The sequence below is a fragment of the Ambystoma mexicanum genome, chromosome 1q, assembly GCF_040938575.1.
Source record: "Ambystoma mexicanum isolate Mex_15411 chromosome 1q, UKY_AmexF1_1, whole genome shotgun sequence".
NCBI lineage: Eukaryota > Metazoa > Chordata > Amphibia > Caudata > Ambystomatidae > Ambystoma > Ambystoma mexicanum.
The window spans coordinates 14037466-14059985 of record NC_090922.1 but is presented as its reverse complement, the minus strand read 5'-3'; the positions used below and the strand labels follow the sequence as shown (position 1 = coordinate 14059985).

General features: G+C 45.1%; 1 protein-coding gene across 3 annotated transcripts in view; it reads right to left on the bottom strand.

The window, feature by feature from the left end:
- The window catches only part of KIRREL1 (kirre like nephrin family adhesion molecule 1), a 2247154-nt gene that overhangs the window by 295722 nt on the left and 1928912 nt on the right, over positions 1-22520 (bottom strand). For all 3 annotated transcript variants that reach the window (XM_069635419.1, XM_069635420.1, XM_069635421.1), the window contains one exon: positions 10114-10253. In XM_069635419.1, coding sequence (XP_069491520.1) covers positions 10114-10253 — 140 coding nt within the window. The remainder of the gene's footprint in view (positions 1-10113; positions 10254-22520) is intronic.

Genomic DNA, 22520 nt, shown 5'->3' with positions numbered 1-22520 from the left:
CCAATAACTTTCTGAGAGTTTATGGTTCGTTCTGGATGGCTTTATTAGGAAGTCCCAAATAGGCACTCCAATATTGGAATGGGGATTGTGAGGAGCCAGGAATGGACACAGAGGAGACATATTTTGGGTTATAAACTTTTATTGTAAGAGTGTAGTTGGAAAATGCCTCTCTATCCCTATTCTTGGAGGAATTTTCCCTACCTCAAACCAAAAACTACAGAGTCTGTCCAATGTCAAGATGTCCAAACAAAGGATCCGTCCTGTGTCTGTAATCCTATTCTGGCCCTCACACTCTAAGTAAACTCTAAAGGTGTAAAGGGGTTATTTCTTGACTTTTCCAAGTGCTCAAATGTTCAACTTCAAAACAAAAAGTTCCAATTCAACAGCAAGGCTTTTCTCATGAGCAATGCTCTTTTCCACATAGTTCAGCTTCCTTCTCTAGTTCCTTAACTTTCAGTTGTTCAACAATTGTGGAGAATTGACTCCCTACCCCAAGTTGACTCTTCCTGTGATACATTACATTTCTATTAGGGATATGCCTTCTTATAAGGACATCACTGTTCTCTTTATAGTTTCCCAGTAGTTCATTGAACCAAGCACCTTTCCTTGGAAGTCTTTACAATATTCAATCTCCACCTGGATATACTTCTGTCAGGTTACATGCACACTTATGTCACCTTCAGCTGGTTGACCTACCTACCAGGACTTCATTACTTAAACATTAACCTTTACCTGGTATACTCTCCTGCTAAGACTTTATTGTATAAACAGTTTGTTGCACAAATCCTTAACTTCATCTGGCCCACTCTCTTGCCATGACTCTGTTACTATACAGATATTCAACTACACCTGCTATTCTCTTTGTCCATGACTTTATTGAATAAACACTTTATTTCACACATCTTTAGCTTCACCTTGTGTATTCTTGCGCCAGGACTTTATTTACAAAAACAGTTCTTTACTCATAGCTTCCACTGGTGTGTTTACCTTCCAGGACATTGTCTTATAAAACACTTTTCCATCACAACCTTCACTTAGTATAGATGCTTGCCGGGTCTTTGTCACATGGCTTATTCTTTCCTCCACAATTGGAATTTAATAATTCATTAACAACTTATAAACAAAATTATGTGGCTTCTTTAATGATTTTGTTGCTTTCTGTTCATAGTGTTCTTTTTTTTTTAAAACAACTTTTACACACCAACAGGTATTTCAATGATCACAGTGAATTCTTCTACATTAAGACACTGGCACCATTAGCCCTGGCCCAAATGTCTCCATCCCTCCTCTCGTTCCCCATCTCCCCCTCCACAGGTTCCATCTCCCACCCCTTCCCCCTCATCCCCATTTTCCCCAGACCTTTTCATATTTTTGTGGGCACCACCTATTTGTGTACACTACTTGGTCGCAACATGTAGTAGCGTCCATTCCTGTTCGCCACAATCCAATTGTTGGGATCTGCAAATGTTTTCTGCAATCACCTGTTTGGCCATTATACATGCTGTATTTATGAAGCACTTTTATATCTGTCAATGTCTTCCTCCCCCCAAATCCCCAGCAGTGTCCCCTTGGCATCCCAGTGTATTGGTCTTTCCCAGACTCCTTCCACTTCTCGTCATACCCCCTCCTAAAACCTCTGCAGCTTCGGGCATTTCCACACCATATGAATAAAGTCCCTTTGCGGGTTTTACATTTGGGACATGTGTCGTCTCCACCATTACCCATTCTTGTAAGTCTGTCCCTGGAGTGATAGAGCCTATGGAGGTAAATACATTGTATAATCCGCAGGTGGACTGCTATAACTACTTCCCTAGGGTATCATAGGGCTCCCCCCCCCATTGGTCATACCCAATCTCCTCCAAATCCCCCACCCATCCCCTCCTTCAACGTATCTAGTGGTGTTTTGAAGTTAAGAATCACAATTATAAAGGGTTGAGACCTGCTTGCTTGTAATCTCTGCTTCCAGTCCATTCCTCTCGATTGAGGAAGCCTCCGTCTACCATTCACGTAAGGTGCCAAAGCGAGCCCGAGCTGCAAGTCCTTGTAGTGATCGTGTAAGGGAAGCTCTCGTTGCTCGCTTAACTCCTGAAATGACTTCATCCCCTTGGAGGGGCAACAACATCACTCATCTTCCGTATCCCCTTGACCTTCCACTCCTTCCCGTATTGCAGATGTTGGGTCCCCTCAATGCACCTGTTCCCCCAAATCCTAGCAGCAAGCGCACATTTCCTCCACCATCCCAGGTGTCTATGGGCTTGTGTCCAAACCAAAATTGGCCCAAGTCTTTGTGAATTTCTGGACGTTTAGGCAACCCAAATGGAACTCTATAAATTGTGCCTGAGCGTACGGGAGGGGGGGGGTTATAATATCGAGGTAACCCTCATAACCATAGGCACCCTTGCGTACCAGACAGGACCCAGAGATAGAGATTGGCAAGAGTTGTGCAGGTTGGCACAATTCTGGTATTTGATGGCCAATTTTACCCTGGTCTTGGCCTCCCTTGTGATTGCCTGCGGGTCATCCCAATATTGTCTCATGCCAAAAGCAATCAAACACCATTTCAATTGAGGCAGCCAGGGAATACGATGTCCTTCATCTAATGTGATTACATTGCTTCATGGTACTCATAGATCTGTGGGGCAGCCCAAATCCGCAGCCAATAAGAGACTTGTCTGAATACTGCCTCCTCGTCAATTGGTAACATGTCACATTCAGAGCACACAAGAGCATTGGGGGCACTTTGCGGAAGCATCAAGATAGACTTAAAAAATGTATTTTCAGCAGTACGCATGGGTTTCATATTGGTGAACCCCAAAACACGGATCCATAAAGTGCCAAAGCTTTGGCCTGGGCCCTATAGACTTCGAACGCTGGTCTTATTGGGCCACTCCAATGCTGCAAAAAAATGAATTTTAAGAGAGCCACTGTATTTCTCCAGGATAATGATGGCCTTAAGAAATTGTGGGCTCCAGCTAGTGTTTTCTGAGAACCGGATCCCGAGGTAGTCATACCAAGGGACCTGCTCCAGTTTCTCGCTGCTGATTCTTACATGAAGAGCTGTTTTTTCCTCATGTGGCAGGCAAAGTACCATAACCCTGGTTTTGGTGATGTTAATTTCTAGACCCACCTCACGACATTTATTTTCGAAGCACTGAAGAGATGCACGTAGGCCTTCCAGGGTTGTCGACAGGAGTACGGCATCATCTGCATTGAACAATGCCGGGATCCTGTTGCACCCAAGACGGGGTATATCTTGAGCAGATGCAACAAGTTTCTCAATGATGCAGTTGATGTGAATGCAGAAATGAACGCAGCCCTGTTTGACCCCTCTGGCTACATCCAGAGGTCTGGTTGCATCGCCTGCTAGGCTCCAGCGTAGGACCGCTGTATTGTTACTAAATAAACGTTTGAGCGGTTCCAGTAGTCTGCAGGGGATATTCTTAGCCACCAATACCTGCTATTGAAGACAGTCTTTAGGTCAACGAAGGCTACATAGAGTCTTGCCTTCATTAATAAGGCCTACTTTTGTACAACCAAATGCAGGCGAAATCCCCGGTCCACAGTGCAAAATCCGGATTGGAATCCCACATGCATATGGCTTACTAAACCCTCACAGTCAACCAAGGACTGGAAATCTTGCAAAACTGCCTTCACATAGATCCTCTGAGAGCTATCCAACAGGGATATCGGGCGGTAGTTTTCTGGCTTGTCTGCCCGGCCCCCTTTTTATATATATATAGACACTATTTCTGCAATCTGCCAGAATCTAGGGACTTCATTTGTTTTGAGCAAGGCATTCACTAGTATCCTGCCTTGCACCTAGGCTTGACCCCACTACAGTCTCTGTGTATGTTCCTGGTGTGAGAGTGGACGCAGTCACTGCAGTCCCTGTTTCTTTTGTGCTGGTTCTGGTAGTCTCTCCACACTGCCTATGTTTTTGGAGGAGGAGCATTTATAAACCGAAAAAGTCAGCGGAGCAGAGTGGTGTGAGAGTGGACGCAGTCAGTGCAGTCCGTGTCGTGCTGTTGGCTGGGGCCTGGCCAGGAGCCCTTTTTGCATCCACTCTCCAGGTCAAGCCACCTCAATTGTCTAAATTTAGAAATCGCTAGTGGCAGGTGGGCGGTCTGTCTAAGTTCCCTGTGAATGCTCGCTGTGATTCCTTGCGCTGGAGCGGTCCCTTAGACGGCTTTAAATTACGCCATTCGACCAGAGGCTGCATTGTGAGCACGGGGGCCTGCCGGTAATCAGTGCAGTGACTGTGGGTCTTTGGCCTTTGAGCCGCACGAGTTGTTAACTGTCCGTACTGCGGAGCAGGACATTAGAGTGCCTCTATTACGCGGCGGAAGACTGCTTGAACTAGGTTCCTTTGATTCCGCCGCGTTGCAGACAATTGCCATCTTGGAGCTACGGAGATCAAGGAACGTTATAACTATCAAAAGACTCTAATTGGGCACTCAGGTGCCGTCAAGGCTTTCTTGAAGCTGAAATGAGGAGATAACCTACCTACTGGCCTACTGTCATTGGAAGATAGAAGTGGCCATGAAGCTGTGGAGTAATCCAATTCAGGATGACCTCAGAGTCTCAGAATGGAAGGAGCCCAAAACGGCCAGTAGTCCCCTTGCTAGTAGCATAGGGGACCCCTAGAGGCTATCGGGAGAGATCTGCTTCCAATTGCCGGGAAACAGCAGGTGCAAGTTCAAGTCCATGCAGAATCCTCCCTTTTCACACCCGTAAGAACTATTGGAGGAAGATGAACCCACTTTGGCAGAAAATTGAAAAAGAGGGCTGGAATTTACAATTACTACAACAAAAATACAAAAAAATATAGAAGAGCATTTTGGTGAAAAAAGACGGCTGAGTGAAGTTGATCCTAATAAAGACAAGGACTGCAAGTTAAGTTCTAACAAAAGACCCAGAGGAAACAGCTGTTCTAGAGGATACTATTGGACCTGGCTACAAGTGAACAACTGCTAGGAAAGCTGGATCTCTCTGGCAGAGAAAAAAATCAAGAGCTGCTAAATATTGGTCAGGAAGGAGACCTGGTAGAAGCACAAATATCTTTGGACATAAGCGACCATCAAGCAGAATTAGTCCAAGTTGGGGCACATTCAAATGAAAACACTCTGAGTGCACTAAACTATGTGCTACACTTGCTAGTCTCTGTCTTTGAACTATTAAAGGGAGAAGTCCAGTCGCAAACTGGCTCCCTTCTGGAATTGACGAAGGAGGTAGCCTCAGTGGATGGGGCTGTGGTCGGCTGCTGCAATGCCATCAATATAAATGTCATGCAAAAACTGCAGGAGCTGAAGCTCGAATCAGTTAAACAAGGTCTGGACCTCTCAGCGATCCAAAGGTCCCTGGTAGCCAAAAACAAACTTGAGGAGGCAGACAGAGCGGTGAAACAAGACTTACTGATACAACTGCAAATCTTGAACCAAAAAAAATGGCTATGGGCCAAAAGGAACCAGAGGAGGAGGAAAACTCACAGATGGATGATACTCCTCTCTCTGAGTCTGTATTGAAGGAGTTTCAGAGACTGGCCAATGTTGGGGAAGGTCTTTAAGATGAAGAGCCAGTACAAAAATATCCATTGGTTAACTCCGCCAGCCAAATGGGAAATCATGTGGAGGAGGAAAAAGAAGCCTCTCCGCAAAGCGCCCCTCTAGGTGGGAAAAAAGAGAGAAAGAGGGAAGCGAGGAGGCAGAAAAGACTAAAAGGAAAAGTAGTAAAAAAAAAAAAACATGAAAAAAAAATAAAGAACCAAATGAAAGCAAAAAATAAAAACTCGGATAGTAATTAATTCCTGAGGAAAATAGTTAACATACAAACACCAACAGTAGAGGAGGACCAGGAGATTGCCGAGCTAGACTCAATGGACAGTTCACATGAAAAAATGGAAACAAAAAGAAAGAAGAACAAGAGAAGGCTTCCAAGGAAGTGGTAGATGGGGGAAGAAAAATTGGTACAAAAAAAAAAAGATGTCAAGACTACCACGACATCGAGAGGCTCACAAACTGAGAAAGTTACGAACGAGCAGGCTGTGGATATAGCCTCAGCAAATCTGAAGGGTGGCCTCAAAATAGCCCCTGTATTCCTCAAGGCCAGGTCAAAAACGGGGGCAACGATACAACCAGTTAAGGATGTAAACATTGGAGAAGCAAGAATAAATCAAAAGATTGCCCCTATTTTTTTTAAAAGGCAACAAGCTCAAGCACAGAAAAAAATCCCACATCAGGTGGAAGAAATAAAAATGGGCGAAGGCAAATATGGGAGTCTGGGAGAAACCGGGACTGGAGTGGAAAAATTTAAAGAGCCGGAAGAGAAACTGAGTCCAGACCCTGGCACTTCATTTACAGAGGAAAAATTGGCTGTGCAAGAGTGTAAAGAAAATATAACTGGATCTCGTTTGGCGATGCCGATTATTTGGTTAACACTTACTACAAATAAAAACCACGCAAAATTTCTAAAATCGCAGGGCAATCCTCTCAGTGTTAAAAAAAGTACTGAGTCTCTTCCTAATTAACAGCAAAGACAGAGTTTGTAGGATTTCCAGACCCAAACAAACCCCTGATGGCAGAAGTGGGTTGTGCTTCAAGAGAGGTGTTTGTGGCAATTGAGGAAGCAAAAATGGACCTGAAGAAACTGGACTTGCTAGTATCAAAAAATCAACTTGATCTCTTGCGGATGACAGGTCCAGATGGTGGAAAGAATGCACAATGACAGGGCGGGGGTATTTGTCATCAAACTCTGGCTCAGAAGTTTGTTGGTGCTGGTGACCCTCCGAGAGATACCAACAAGGACAACACCTTGGCCCTATTACCGAGCATTCTAACCGAAGTTCTCTAAAAATGTCGTCTAGGCCCACAACATCTTTGAAAATGAAGGGCTAAAAGTTATTTGTTGGAACACACGGGGCCCAATCACTGTACATCAAGGGCAATGAAGAATTATCTCTTTGGGGTGGGGGATGTCCTCCTGCTGCAGGAGACATGGTTAATTAACCGAATTGCAGTAGAGGGCTTCCATATAGAGGTACAAGGGGCCACTCAGAAAGCAAGAGGGAGGCCAAGTGGGGGGTTCCTCATTGCCTTTAAAAACTCTAAATTTAAGGATGTCATAATTGCAGATTCCAATATACAGGGCTTGCAAATATGCAAAGCAACACTTAGAAATAGTGAATGTGATCGGGTGATGATTTTTTGTAATGTCTATTGGAATCCTGCAAGAGCTCTGTGTGTTTCTGGATCAGTTAGCTAAATCATTGGGTGACATGAAAACAGCATTCCCAGGGGCAGATATAATTCTGGGGGGCGATCTGAATGCACAATGTATCGAACTCTCAAGAGACCAAACAAAATCAATTGAGAGGAGAATCACTATAAATTGTCAGTTGTGGGTGGATTTTTTAAATGAATGGGACCTGAAAATGTCAAATGGGAATTTGCCAGGAGACAACCCTGCTAAACCCTCCAGGATCCAGGGTACTTCGGTCTCGACACTGGATTACCTTTTTCTTTCAGGTCGTCTATTTGAATATAAAGTCAGCCTGAATATTAAAGAAGGGGGAGGGAGCGACCACTTTAGGCTAGAGCTCTTCTTTGCAGAATTAACATCAGAAACCTTGTTAATAAATACCCAGAGGATAGAAGCTAGGAAGGGTAGAGTTTATCTACTTAAATATAAGGCAGGGGGAGAAACCCTCAATGAAAGACTGTCAGCTTTGCCTGAACATATTCAAAAGGAGAATTGCTCGCCCTCAGGCTTTATAAAATTTATTTGGCTAACTTGTCCCCCAAACTCCAATGGTGGTGGTCCCAAACAAATCCACTGGCATGTCTGACGAGGAAACCATGGCAAAGAAAAAACAACTTAATAGGAACCTGAGACTGGCAAAAGAAATATTTCACACTAAGGAAGATCAAGAGGCGGAAATAAGATCCTTAAAAAATTCTCATAAACGGTGGTCCGTGGCCAGGAATATAAAAAGATATCAACAGGACGGGGAACATACCCTAGAATTACTTGGCAAGAGGGATGCAAATGGGTTTTGGGCCACAATGCATGAGATGGAATGGGCCAAAACAACTCAAAATTGTAATTTGGTTCCTGAGAACGAATAGATCAAGTATCTAAGTTCAGTCTTTGGTAAACCCGAAAAAACAGTTTGCCATTATAACCCACAGGCCAACTGGCATCTTGATTTCAGTGTCTCAGATATTGAAGAACTTATTATGAAGGGATCCTCCTCGAAAGCGGCAGGACCAAATGGTCTGACCTATCAGGTACTGAAGAATAGCCCAGGCTTGTGGGCAAAATTGCTTAACTGGCACTTTAGGGAGATTCTAATGAAGAAACAACTGCCTACCTCATGGCAAACCGCTATGGTTATCCCGCTGTTCAAGGGGGGTGATAGGGATGTGGTAACAAACTACCGCCCTTTCGCCCTCTTAGATATCGACAGCAAGATTTTCATGAAAATGGAAGTGGAATCATGGGAAAAAAGAATCGGGGAGTTGTGTAAGTGCCAAACAGGCTTTAGGAGGGGGCTTTCAACTGCAGTAATTGATATGGTGTTGAACCTTTTAAGTGGAAAAACACAGGAAAAGGGGAAAGAACAACTGTATGGAGCCTGGGTGGACTTCTCTAGGGCCTCCGACCAGGTGGACAGCGGAAGGGTCTGGCAGAAGTTAAGAGCAAAAAGCATTTCAGAGTAGTTCCTGGGGTTGCTCATTGAATTCCACAAGAGGAACAACATCAGAGTGAGACTAGATGCAGAGGGTCACATGTCTGAGCCAGTTGGAGTGAACTGGGGGGTCAGGCAGCGCTGCATGGGGGCCCCACTATTCTTTAATTTGTACACAGCGGACGGACATGGGTGACTTTTTAGCGCCGTATGCGTTGGCTAGCCCAGTATTGAATGGAAAGAATATCCACTGGCTCACCTACGCAGATGACGTGGTGGTCATAGACAGAACGGCCATCGGCCTGCAACGATTGCTCAATGGCATACACCAATATGCAGAAGAAAATTGGCTTTCCCTAAATTCAAATAAATCTCCTCCTTACAAGTCTCTGGCCTTGCTAAGCGCTGGGCTGTGGACCCCAGCAGGCTTGCAAATAATTCCCTTTCCTTCAGTAACTTCTGGCCCTTGCCAGCACCTGTTTAATAGCCACCAGTAGGCTCATGGCAGCGTCTGCCTAAGAATTGGCCTGACCAGCAATCTACTTTCCTTGCTCCTGCTCGCCATCTTGCATGCTGCACCACCTCTCCAACTCTTTAATACTGAAATGTTCTCCAATTGACAGAGCCCAGTCCTGCAGTTTAGCAGAGCTGGTACCCGTCCGGTCTTCTATGGGGTGAAATATATGTTTTCATTCCACAGTCTACCAAAACATGGAGTGCTAGGACATAGCAATATGACATAAGATGACATAACATGGATTAACGTAAACCCACAACTTAGTATATGATAGCATGGGATTTCAAACATAAAAACAAAGCACATCAAAGCAAGGCAATGCATAAAAAACATAGTATAACCACATAGCGCTGCGCAACATGATACAACAACATAACAAAATGCCACTCCATAACCTAACCACATAGTACAACATGAGTGGACTTCGTCAGTTTAGTTACATTTCATGAAAAACTAAATGTCAACATTGGGAGGATGGTCACTATGAGGACACATTTATCGTACTGCCCCCAATATGGATAGGCATGCAATAGCTGTAAAAGCAAAGTGTCCTTTGTTTTAACTATCAAGTCTTATATCTAAATACACGGGTTCAGAACTGGTTTTAGGATAATTCATAATGAACACTATGAATCAGCATCATAAGCAATGAATAGATACATCAAAATGTCCTCAGGTAATAGCAGGGAATTTACAAGCGTTCCATTTCCAACAGAACGAAGTGCTTCCTGATGAGAGCAATGTATCAGAATATTTCCTAGGGCTCTACGTGCATTATTTTAATGATTGCTCCAGTCAGTGCAGAGCCAGGGCATATGCATGACAATCTGACAGGCACCCGACTCCAGTTTCATCATCATCATCATCACACACACAAGTTCATAAAACAATTAGCTGCGGTTACTCTCCTCACCGAATAAATGGCTTTCATCACACGGGTTGCAGTGGAAACACTGCTGGTGTCTTCTTCGTGGTCACTATGCATTGTTAGTGGCTCGCGATTCACTGTTTCCACTTTAATATCAAGCTTCCTCAGAGTAACATCTTTGCGGCCTGGATTGAAAAATAAGTTTTCCATAGCAAAACAGAAAGAGAAGTGACTAAGAGCTCTTAATCAACATATGAGTAGTAAGAAAACAAGAAGTGGGCAGAAGCATTGTGGTTATGGCTAGGACTGGCTGCGCATTCGAAGTACAACAACTTAGAGACAGAGATGAAGACATTAAATTGAACAACAATCTAAAAGATGCAGCACTTGAAGGACTAACAGAATGTTTGAATGAAGAAACTCTGCCACATGATGAATTCTTTAATATCTCACGTGAAACACATATTACCGCAGTTCTCAACCATCTTCCTAAGAAACCCAAGGAAAGTTGTTCCCTATCCTATAGAGACATATTCTCAGGCACTGGGTCAATACTATGTCACATCAATACCATCTTATTTCCATGACTATGGATAGTTCTAATAGACTCCCTAACATTTTTGGCAGATTCATTTAACATTAATCACTCTAGATGTTAAACAATGCTTAATTTGTAAGAAAATGAGTGCCAGGGCACACATATTATCTAGCACACTTACATCACGGGCAGTTTCCCACCATTGCTGCCACCACCCACAGTTGCTCCCCACAGTGTCGACACATTTGTGGTTAAACTACAGCTCACATTTGCTAATTGGGATTGATGGATGCTCTGGCTATCATCACTTCATAATCAATATGCGTTTGAGACAATCAGTGCCGGGGCTCAGAAATAAGTGCCAAGGCTGAGCCCTTGCAAACACCCTCACAAATTAAGCACTGATGTTAAATCATTATATAGATCTATATGCTATGAGCAAGGCATTGCAGGAATGAAGCCATTTTTAAGGATCTGGGCAGAAGGCTTTCTTTTTTTCATAAATAAAATGTTATTTTTCATTGTCACCAGTGCCCTTTGATACAGATTGTACATTTACATAGGTCATCAAGAAAATGAAGGTAATAAAATCTTAAACGATGACATGCCTTTTATTGTTATACTAGGCACAATGAAGGTTTTCAGTAATCAACTTCAACCCCACCCCCTTTACCGTAACTTCAATAACCATGAATAAAAAAACAACCAAACAAATGTGGCATAACGGGAAACTCACAGGGCCCATGGCCGGGCATTATGCCTTGCTTCTCGGAGTACCCTGTCCTGAAGTCACAGTATTGAGAAACGTTTAAGCACACCTGGTTTATAGAACTGTTCGTCCCTCGCTCTAACATGCTCATGGAAGGGGAACCACACTTTAAGAAATGTGTGATATGTACCATTTGCTAGTGTGCATACCTTCTCCATTGCCATTACCCCTCAAATCTTGACCCACCACCAAGCCTACACAGGGCCCTCCTCAGTTTACCATCCATGTGCCACCGTCATTCGAGCCGCTATCAGTAAATTTGTAAGGAGGGTCGCTTTTGCCCCACTCGCAGCATATATATCTTCTGCGATCGCGGCCAGCAGGAATACACTCAGGAAATCCGGGAGCTGTACAGCCACTATATCTTTAACATGCCCCACTATCTCCTTCCAAAAGAACCAGGCTCTTGGGCAAGTCCACCACATGTGTCCCAGGTCTCCCATTTCCCCACATTTCCTACAACATAGGGGTGAGAACTATGGATTCATTTTGTGTATTCGCTGTGGGGTCAAGTACCACCAGTAACAGATTTTATAGGCTGATTCCTTAATGGTTGTACACTTCAACGCCTTATGGGCCCTCTGCCAGATCTGTCTCCAATCCTCCTCCTTAATTGTGGTTCCTATGTCCCTTTCCCATTTATCCATATATGGCAACCTGTTGCCTGGATATGCTCTGTCCAGCAGATGGTAGAGCCATGAGATAACTTTCGCTCCCATCCAGTGGTGCCCTCGTACCTGCCTCTTTTAGTGCCTTCTGTGAGATCCAATGCCTTATCTAGATATACCTAAATCTTTCTCTACCCCCTATCTGGAATTTATTTTTGCTTTCTTCAAACAATAACGGGGACCCGGCTGATAAAAGTCCCCCAATTTTAGGGCGGCACGTCCCATCCCAGCGTTCCCAGGTGGTGTTACTCCATCCCAGGGTGACGTCCCCATAAGGGCTGTAAGGCCGGAGGCCCGGGGTTGTTTGCCCCATCACAGAGCTTGATCCCAAGACCCCACCCGAGGGAGCTTTTGGTCACCTCCAACAGTGGATTCCCACCCCCCTGACCTCTTATCTGACGAACTGTAGTGCGCCCAATAGAATGGACGCAGTTCCCTGTTAAATTTTGTACCAACCCGTCTCACGTTCTGTCCTGGACCAGTATACCATTGGGGCTATCTGGGCTGCCATATCATTTTAGACCAAGAACTTCCAATCCCCCCCCCGCCCCCATCAGCAGTCACCGAAAGAGAACCTTCCTAGGGGCCCTCAATCTTTTCTTACTTTCTTACTCCAGATGAAGGGGAGAATCTCCTTCTGCAACACTTTCAACATGTGGGCCGGAATGTTAACAGGGAGAGGACTTACTACATATAACAGCCCTAGGCAGCAATGTCATCTTCCCTGCAGCTATTTGGTTGAACCACGATAACTCCTGTGCATCCCATCTATTAAGGTCTTCAGTCTGCCGTTTCCATAATGGGGGTATATTTGCCCCACACAGGTTTTTATACTTCATAGTCCGGTAATCCCCAAGTTTTTGATCTCTTTAAGTTCCCAACTTAGCGGGGATCTGTTATGCAAGCCTTCTATCTCTCCTGGGCCATCTGTAATGTTAAGGGCCTTTGATTTGTTGTGATTAATAGTGGACCCTGATACTTATATGAAATCATGTAACTCAGTCATCACTCTTGACAACGTGTTCTTTTTGTTCCTCATAAATTGAAGCATGTCATCCGCGTATAACGGGATCTTGTGCGTCCCGTCTTTGCTATCCACCCCCAATATTTCCGGATCCCGTCTAATTAGCACCGCCACGGTTCCAAAACCATGGCAAAAATTAACAGTGACAATGGGTCTCACTGGCGTGTCTACCCCATCGAATCACCACCCGAGCCGTGAGTTGCCCATTGACCATACATTTTGGACATGGGATTTAGAAATTGACCATAACCATATGTATTCCTTTCAGGCCACATCCAAATGCTGTTAGTGTCAGTTTCGGGAATCCCCAGTCTAGGCTATCAAAGGCCTGCCTGGCATCTAGGGCCGCTATTGAGACTTTTTGCCCAGATCCGGTCCCCCAATCAATAACATTGATAGCTTGTCTTATGTTATCCTGTGTGCGCCTTCCAAGGGTAAACTTGGCCTGATCTTGGTGGATCACTTTGGGTAATACGTTCATCAACCTGCCCGCTAATACTTTGGCGTACATTTTAGCATCTCCATTAAGCCGGGAGATGGGGTGATAACTGGCACAGTCCAATGGGTCTTTCCCTGGTTTGAGTATCAGCGATGTTGCAGATATTACCATGTCCTCGGCTCTTATCCCCTTTTCCCCAATCCTGTTAAAGAGCTTGGTCATGGGTTGTATTAGCCATTCCCTAAATGTTTTGTAGTAGCCGTTCCCAAAATGTTTCAGACCCAGTGTTTTATTAGCCGGCAAGACACTTGTAGCTAGACCCACTTCCTCTGCAGTGACTTTCTAAGTGAGCCCTATCCTCCTCCGATATCTGGGGTAAACCTCATTTTTCCGGGAAGTTAATGTGGTACTTCAGGATTTATCCACGTTTTCGAGCAATTACATTATCACTAACTTTTCTAGTTCAGCACATCTCAATGTTCCAGTGCTATGCTGTGGATTTGGGGTTATATAATTCCGGGCTCTATGCTTCCTCTATTTTGCTGCCAAGAAGCAGTTGGCCTTATCCCCTTTCATATAGTAAGTTTGCTTGATTGTATCAGCCTCTGGACCGAGCAGCCTAACAAGTGAGCTTCTAGTTGTGCCCTCATTTTCCGCAGAGCTCGTAATGATTTCAGTGACTGATTACCTTTGTGTAAGGTTTCTGCTTCCTTTACCTCCCTTTCAAGGTCAACCCGTCGTAATTCTCTACACCGCAGATAAGCCCCTGTTTGCGCTATGAACGACCCCCAAAATACTGCCTTGGTCGCCAGTCCAACTCCCCTGTGTCGTTTTCCCGGAAGTAGTTACAGATTACCGTTTCCATTTGCGCCCTAAGTGCCATATCCCTAAGGATCATTTTATGCAACCTCCATTGTTTCCATCCCCCACCCAACTGTGTAACTGATTCGATCTGGAGGATCACAGATGCATGGTCCGTGAGGTAGCAGGCCCCTATTTCTATAACAAGAACTTGAGTTATTTGTGTAGCCGATACGCAAATCATATCGATGATCGAGAAGCCCATGTGCACTGACGAATAGTGTGTGTAGTTCCTTTCAGTGTGATGGAAGAACCTCCAACTTTCAATTAGCCCTAAGTTCCTAAAGAATTTTCCCCAAGGCTTGTCGAAACCTATTGTCATTGTTTGTGGGGGCTAGTGTTTTATCTAGTGCAGGGTCAATAACACAGTTAAAATCACATCCCACTATCACCTGTCCCTGACACCAGCTCTGGTGTTTCCGGAGCAACAGTGCCAGAAAGTGATCTTGTCATTCATTAGGGGCGTAAAGTGAGACAAATGTAAATGTTTGACTTCTCACTGGCCCCTTGAGGACCAGGAATCTCCCTTATGGGTCCTTATACAAAAGTGTTTCTTAAACCCCTGCGCTGTGCCCATCAATATCTCTACCACACTTGGAGCAAAATATTGCTGGTGGAATGCCTTGTGTTTCATATGCACTTTGTCTCTGGAAGCAAGTGTCTCTCCTCAAGGAAAACTACAGAGGCTTTAAGTGCCACTAAGCGTCTCAATATGGAGCGGTGCTTCACAGGTGAGTTGAGGCCCTAAACATTCAGGGTAGTCAAATGTATATCAACCATTCTCTAGGAATTGTAAGGCTGTCAATCGTACTCCCCATACCAATTCCTATCCACCACTCAAAGGACGCTTAGCCATCTCACAAATAAATCCCAACTCCAACCCATTCCCAAAACAACCATCAAGATCTGTGACCTAAACAATTCACATTATAGAAATCTGCACCAGGACCTGCAGAGCATCCCTGGATTCATAGGGCCCAATTTCAAAGCCCTGTCCGATCCTCCCCTGCCCCCCCTTTCCTTAGTCCAATTATCGTAATCAGATGAGAACCGTAAACCCCTCCCAAATCTCCCTTAGACCCTGCAATTCCCAAATCCCCCCCTTCTTGCTTATTAGATTACCCAAAGATCCTCTGCTTATGAGACCAATACATGTCACGTCATTTCAACGATTAGAGCCCCTTGTCTTGTCCCCTCCCCTGATGATAAGGACACCCCTGTCACAATCCGTTCCTTTCTGTACACCCATGCCAGGCGTTTCTCCATCTCTCTGTCCAGCGAGATCTGTCGGTTGTGCAGTTTCATCCTTCCCCATTAAGTCCACCATTTCTTCCACCTTGGATATGTGGTATGATATGCCTTGGTGGTCAAACCTGAGTCCACACGGGAAAGTCCACCTTTAGCAAATACCCTTTCTTGTAGCCAGCTCGTTACCACACATAGGCGTTTCGGCTTCATTAGCATTGCCTGAACCACAATCCGAAACAGCATTATGGGGGGTCCCGAAATTTGACAAGGTCTTGCCTCTGTACCGCCTTCATTATCCTTTCTTTAATTTGGAAGAGGTGGACACTTGTGAGCACGTTCGGGATAACGTTTTTCTGCTGTTGATAGGAAGTGCAGACTCTGTGTGTTCGGTCCAATATGATTTTGTCGCCTGATGGATCATTTAACAAGTGGCGGAAAAAGACTAGCACATATTCGTTCAATTCTGCGTCTCCCTGCGTCAATTCTGCGACGGCCATGCGGATCCCCTGCAATCTGATGTTATTTCTCCTGGATCTGTCATGCTCCTGTTTGTTTGTGACCCATTCCATTTTTTGCTCCAGAGATTTCATTCTTCTGGCCAACTCCTCTTGTTCGTGCCCCTGCTCCCACAGAGCTGTTTCCGTCTCGTCCACCAGTCTTTCGACTGCCACCATTTGTTTTTTCAAATCAGTAATTGATTTAATCAAGTTGATGATGCAGTCTTTTATCTCCTTATGATCTGGAGATCCGACCTCCTTGTGGGTGGGTGGTCCTGTGGGATATATTGACCCACTCAGCTTTGATTTACCATGCTGCATTTGTGCAAGAAACCGCAATATGGCTGCGCTGACTCCTGTGTGCGCTAGGATCTCAAAATTGCGTTTTTACAACCAGCCTGGTTCCTGGTCCATCGTGACCCGGGGAATTTGAAAAAGGGATGTGATATGAGTGATGTATCTCTCAAATATTGAATCCATATATATAACAATATAAGCATTTCAGTTGTGCGCTGCATACTAGGCTGAGATCCGGGTGTATCGCCTGACTGAAATACTTAACAGTCCTCCTCAAGTTGTGTAATCGGGTTTGGTGGTGAATGAATATGTGCCCCAGTCTGTTGATTCCGCTTCGCTGTGTCTTACCGTTGAATCATGGCTTTAATGTCCCCAGAGAGGGGGCCTTTCTGCTTACTTGGTTGTTTGGCCATTTTTCTTTTCCCCACAAGTTCTCTCTGTTAAGGGTGTGTTCCCTTCAGACTCTTTGCCACCACCTGCCCCTTGTCTGCTGCTCCACTCCTCACACTGCCCGTAGGTGTCTTGCTCAGGCACAGTTCTTTCCCAAAGCGTAGGGTATGCCCCATATAAAGTGCAGCTGATTTTCCAAAGGCTGGCCTGTAATCGAGGTGTTCAGTTCACTGAGCCAGTTGCATAGCAAGGCTGATGCCTATGCTCTACACACCTCACTACCAGCTTAAGCAGCCAGCGACCAGGCTCTGTTGCTGCACACGGCAAAGATCAGACCCTCCTCACTGGATTACGCAGGTTTCAGACTCTTTTCTCTTGAATCCTCCATTTCAATTGCCCGCCGCCTGATCGTCAATACCATCAGCAGTAATGGGGGGCCACATGCTATCTGTCTGTCCCTTTTCTGAGCAAAAGGCTTCAAATTTCTCTCTGTGTGGGATTGCGAACCACACTGAACTTTCAAGCAGGCTCCTCACTTCCTTTGCCACACCTTTCCACAGCCTGGGCCCACTTTCTCTATAGAGAGGATATCACTCCCTCAGATTGGTTTCTGGCTACTGTGGGCTGGGCCTGCTCCACTCATCACTTCGCTGAAAGAGTCCATTGATCAGGGAGACTCCAAATGCCACGCCACAAAGGAACAAGACCGCAATTCCTGGTCTTGCTTATAGGACCGGTAGTGCTTTGTTGTATTGCCTTCTCCCTGATCCGGGCACCCCCCGCCGGGGAGCTCATATCTTTATTTCCTCTGTTGCCACCTTGCTGGTAGCGCTGTTCTAAATGCTGTATTACATGAGCGGCAATTGCTTATCTGTGCAAGGGAAAGGGGGTGAGGAAAACAGTCCGCTCTGCCTGCCCAGATCACTGTTTTCCTGCTGGGTGAATTCTCAGGGCCACTGTCACCATATAACTCTGGCGCCTTCACGGCTTTCGCCCAGTGCCTTCGCTATTGCGGCAGACCCTTGCAGTCAGTGGGCGAATGTCGCATTCTCCATTAACAATACTGCAGCGGGCTAGGAATATCATCACTCCCACAGCCAGCAGTCCAGTCTTCGTGCCTTAGGGTGGAGGCACTTTTCTTGTGCAATTTCTGACATTCCAAAGTCGCTGGGCAACCGCTCGTCTCATGTGCCCACCATTTTGGATTTTCAAGCAGGCGCTTTCATACGGCATGATCTTCACAAAGCAAGAGCCAATCAATTTCAAACTTGCAGGGTCTGTTCAAGGGGGATTCTGACCCTGTCTCCTCATCTGCGGGGTGGATTTGGTCGCATGTAAGGGGATCTTGGGCCCATGGGATCAGTGTAGGCTCAGGAGCTCATCGAGAAAGCATCCAGCAATGTCCTCGCTGGCCATGCCCCCGAGGGCAGACAGTTTTCTACAACACACACAAACCTTCTCCAAGATGTTGATGTTAATGCTAGAGAACAGCATTTGATGGGGACCTGTATATACAAAAAGGTGGGACTGACATGGGGACTAAATTTGCCCTGTCCTGGTATGTATGTTTGTATTTATGCACAGGATTAATAATGCACAAACCTAACTGGGAAGAAATGGAGTTCTGTATATAGTGGCTACTCCTAGGGGGTTATAAGCAGGGCGCCACGGGAGCAGGAGGATCTCTAAAGGTGGAGAAATAGAGTCCAGTGGAGCGGTCAGGGAAAGTAGGGTCTTCAGGCCTTTCCTGAAGTGTAGGATGAGGGAGCCAGTCTTAACTGTGCAGTTCTGTTTCCTGTTTTCCCTCTTGCAATTCTTTGTTTTTAGTTGGGTAATTTTGAGACTTCTGGTGGTGTGCTGGCCTCCAGAGATAGTTAGTTTCTCAGCAAAGTGGTGTTATGGTTGTGAATGCTTTGTGCGTAAAGTAGGCAGTCTTGAACATTGTGTGTGCTTGGTGGGGTAGCCAGTGCAGCTCAATGAGAATGAGCATGATGTGGTTGTATTTGCTTAGTTGGAGTTCGGTAATGAGGCATGCTGCAGGGCGCTGGATGGTTTTTAGGGGGGTTCAGGTGGCATCTGGAATGCCTACAAGTAGGGTGTTCCCTACTTGTAACACCATTGTTGTATAGGCACATTATAAATACCCAATAAATAAACTTCCACTGTCTAGATGGGAGATGACCATGTCTTGGACAACAGTTCTAAGACTGTGGCAGGGATGAAAAGTCTTGACTTTGCGGTGGAGTGCAAGCTGGTAGAAGATGGATGATATGTGTTTGAATGAGAGGTCACAGTCAATAGTAAATCGAAGAGACGTTGCACTGAGTGAGAGTTGAAGTGTGAGTTCGACCTTTGCAATATTTCATGGAATTCTTTGAGAGGGGTCATGCCTGGTGTGGCAGCAGAGCAAGAGACTATAAAATGCTTTCATTGTGCATGATATATTGATGTCCATCTAAATACTAAGAAATGCCATCTCCACTGCTATCAGAATTAAATCCATTATTAGTTCACCAGATCAAAAGGGATTCTTCAAAGCCAGATTTAAAAAGAAAATGACTACTGCAACCAAGTCTCCCATTGATGCACTTATTTCCTACCACATAGCCAGATTGGGAACATTCCCTTTGGGGAATTCTTCCTTTTATGACATATTTGCAGTAATTGTAGACTTTAACGCATAAGGAGGTGACATAGTCAATGGATATTACAACCAATGATAAAGCAAGGCTACAGTTAGCTAAGCATGCAACAAAGAAAGTACGCTGGACCAAAATCTGCTCCAAAGCTAAAAAACCACCACAAAGGACAGGGTGATTAGGGTCATCGCTATATTTACTAAGCAGAGCTCCAGGGTCTATTAATTCATGCATAGAAAATAGCAACTGATTGCAATGTATTGCCCTGCTTTGCTTTGCCTCACCGAGACGTGGCTCCAAGTAGGTGGTGGGGTGGCAGTGATTTTTAAATCCTATTTTATAGTCACACACAGCTCAGCTGTCCTCACTCCTTATCTATGGAGGCTTTGATGTTGAGATGTGTAATCTCCTCGCTCCTAACCTGTCACCTTTTGATTGCATACCGCCCCCCCGGCTCCCATGTTGTTTTCCTTGAATCTCTAGTTGATCTTGTGGCTGATTTTCATCTGAAATATACTCACTTGTTGTGATGGGTGATTTTAATTTGAAATGTAACTGCCCTAGGGTCCCAGCACTAGATCTGTTTTTTGCTAGTCTGACTGACCTGGGTCTCCAACAAATGGTCTTGGGACAGACTCACAGAATGGGAAATACTCTGGATCTGGTATTGGCTAATGAAGCCCTGCTAGCCGTTCAATCTGTTGAGCTGGTACTTTGGTCTGAACACTATTTAGGGACATGCATATTCAAACTAGGCCTGGTTTAGTCTAAGACTCCCCCCCCGCCTCGTGTGTGGCAGTGCTGCTGGCGCTCTGCTGACTTGTTGGGCTTTGCCTCACCAGTTAAAGCAAAGTGCCAGGCGGTTCCTGCCGCCTCTCTTTCTGCACTGTCTTGCTCTTTGCAAGAAGCATCCGATGTAATGGCTCCTCAGCGGCTAATCCAACTTCGTAGGCGTCCTTCGGAACCATGGTTTTTCAAACAGCTAAAAACAGCCCCTCTCAAACTTAGACAGACTGAGCGCAAATGGCGTATTGCATACGACCCCAATCTTAGAGCCCAGTATATAGTATGCTCAGTAGCATATTTTTCAGCCATTACAGCAGCTAAGGAAGCTTATGTCGCCCAGATAATTGAGGCTGCCTAAAGCTCTTTTTGAGGTGGTCAAATCATTGTCTTCCTCAGAGAAATACACTTCTACGTTTAGTCCATCTCAGGATCGTTTTGATTCTTTGTCCCAGTTTTTTGTGTCGAAAATTGAGGCTATCCGTACTACCAACCTAGCGTCCGACTCGGTTCTTGCTCCAGAGAGGGAATTACCAGGTCAGAGTGGCATGTCTGAAGTGAAAGAATGGTCTTCTTTTTCGCTTTTCACTGAGGCAATGGTATCTACTGCCATACATCGCATCAAGTCAGGCTCCCCTTTAGACGTGGTTCCATACTAACGGAAGTTACTACGGCTATAAATATCTCCTACAAGTCAGGGGTTATCCGGGCGGAATTTAAAATCACTACGGTGATTTCACTTCGGAAAAAACCTGCACTGGACCCATCTCTTCTTTCTAACTTCCGTCCTATCTCTCTTAGCTTTGTCTATGAAGCTTTTGGGGTATTTGGGGTCACCTCTTCTTTCCTATGGTAACCAGATGTTTAACTGTGGAATTGCTTGTCGGCATCTCTAGGAGAAGGCATCAGTACTCAGGAGGTTGGCACAGAGTCTTGGTGGAGTGCACACTGCTCATGAACGTACATGCAGACATGCTCCTTATGCAGAATACGGCCCTGCTGAACATGTCTAACTGTCCACATTCCTGCACAGGTACAACTCGAGGCAAACATATCAAAACCATCAGTACCAATTCCAGAATGGTCACAGGGCATCCAGATTGTGAAAGCATGTCCAAATTTCAAAGAGAAACCTTGTCATGTATTCACAACCTAAACCATACAATAAAACAAACCCTGGTGTGCTTAGTATGCCTTTTGAAACATGCCATATGGAGACACTTGAAATACACAATGGCATGTATACTACTCACAACATCCAAGTGCCCAACACATGCACACAGTGCATATACTTAATTGTAAGTGCATATACAAAGTGCAAAGCAGCTGTATATCTAACACCTCATTCTTTATGGCTCTCTACATAACCGTGGATGGGGAGTATTGTGAAGTCAGATAGAGGAAAAGGTCAATAGGAACACTGTGGTGTTGGTGAGCAGAGAAGGGAAGTGCCACATGCCCGATTGTTCGTATGGTATGTTGTGAGTGGCACACACATTTGGATTAATATCCAGTTTGGTGGTGCCCAAGTCAACACAAATCGTGCAATTTATATGCAGTATCTGCAGAGGTGTAGAGGGCAACACATACCAGTCCATGCAGTTTCCTGAGCCAACGAGCCAGAGATAATGCTTCTAGGATGGGGCCATCAGGGTAATGTGTGGCTGGTAAGAAAATCTGTACAGTGTCAGGGACATTGGTAAAATGGGAAGCAAGTCAAATCTATGGGCGAGGTAGAATGGTCTAGTATCCTTAAGCAGTAGACCTGTGCTGATACTAGAAGGCCAGCCCAGACCATATGAGGTCTGGTCTGCAAGAGGGGTGTGATGGAAAGGCCAGTTGCGTAGTCCTCTGTCCATATAACATAGTAGTCACTGCTTGCAGGAGCATCATATGCTGATGTTGGTGTTCAATGATGTTTTAAATGTAGAAAAGCAGGGGAATGGGACTGCCTTCTTACAAAAGGGCACAATGTCACATGCTGATCAGACAAAAACATGTTCCAAAAGGACACACTTAAATGTACCTCAATTTCACAATGCCACCTTTGATGCAGCCTCCCTCCCTGACTTTGGGAACCGCAAGGTAAATGACTCAGGGGTCGGGTGACTCAGGTTACTGGATGATGGGCCTGGCTGAATGTGAATTGAGGGATAATCCCCTGGTCACTCGCTGTGGCTCTCTGGTGCTTAGCAGGGGACACTTACATTGATGAAGCAAAACACATTTCCTTAGTGAGAGTCTCAAAGCCCCACCACTTCCTTCAAAAAATACAATGAGATGACTGGAAGGGCCTGCA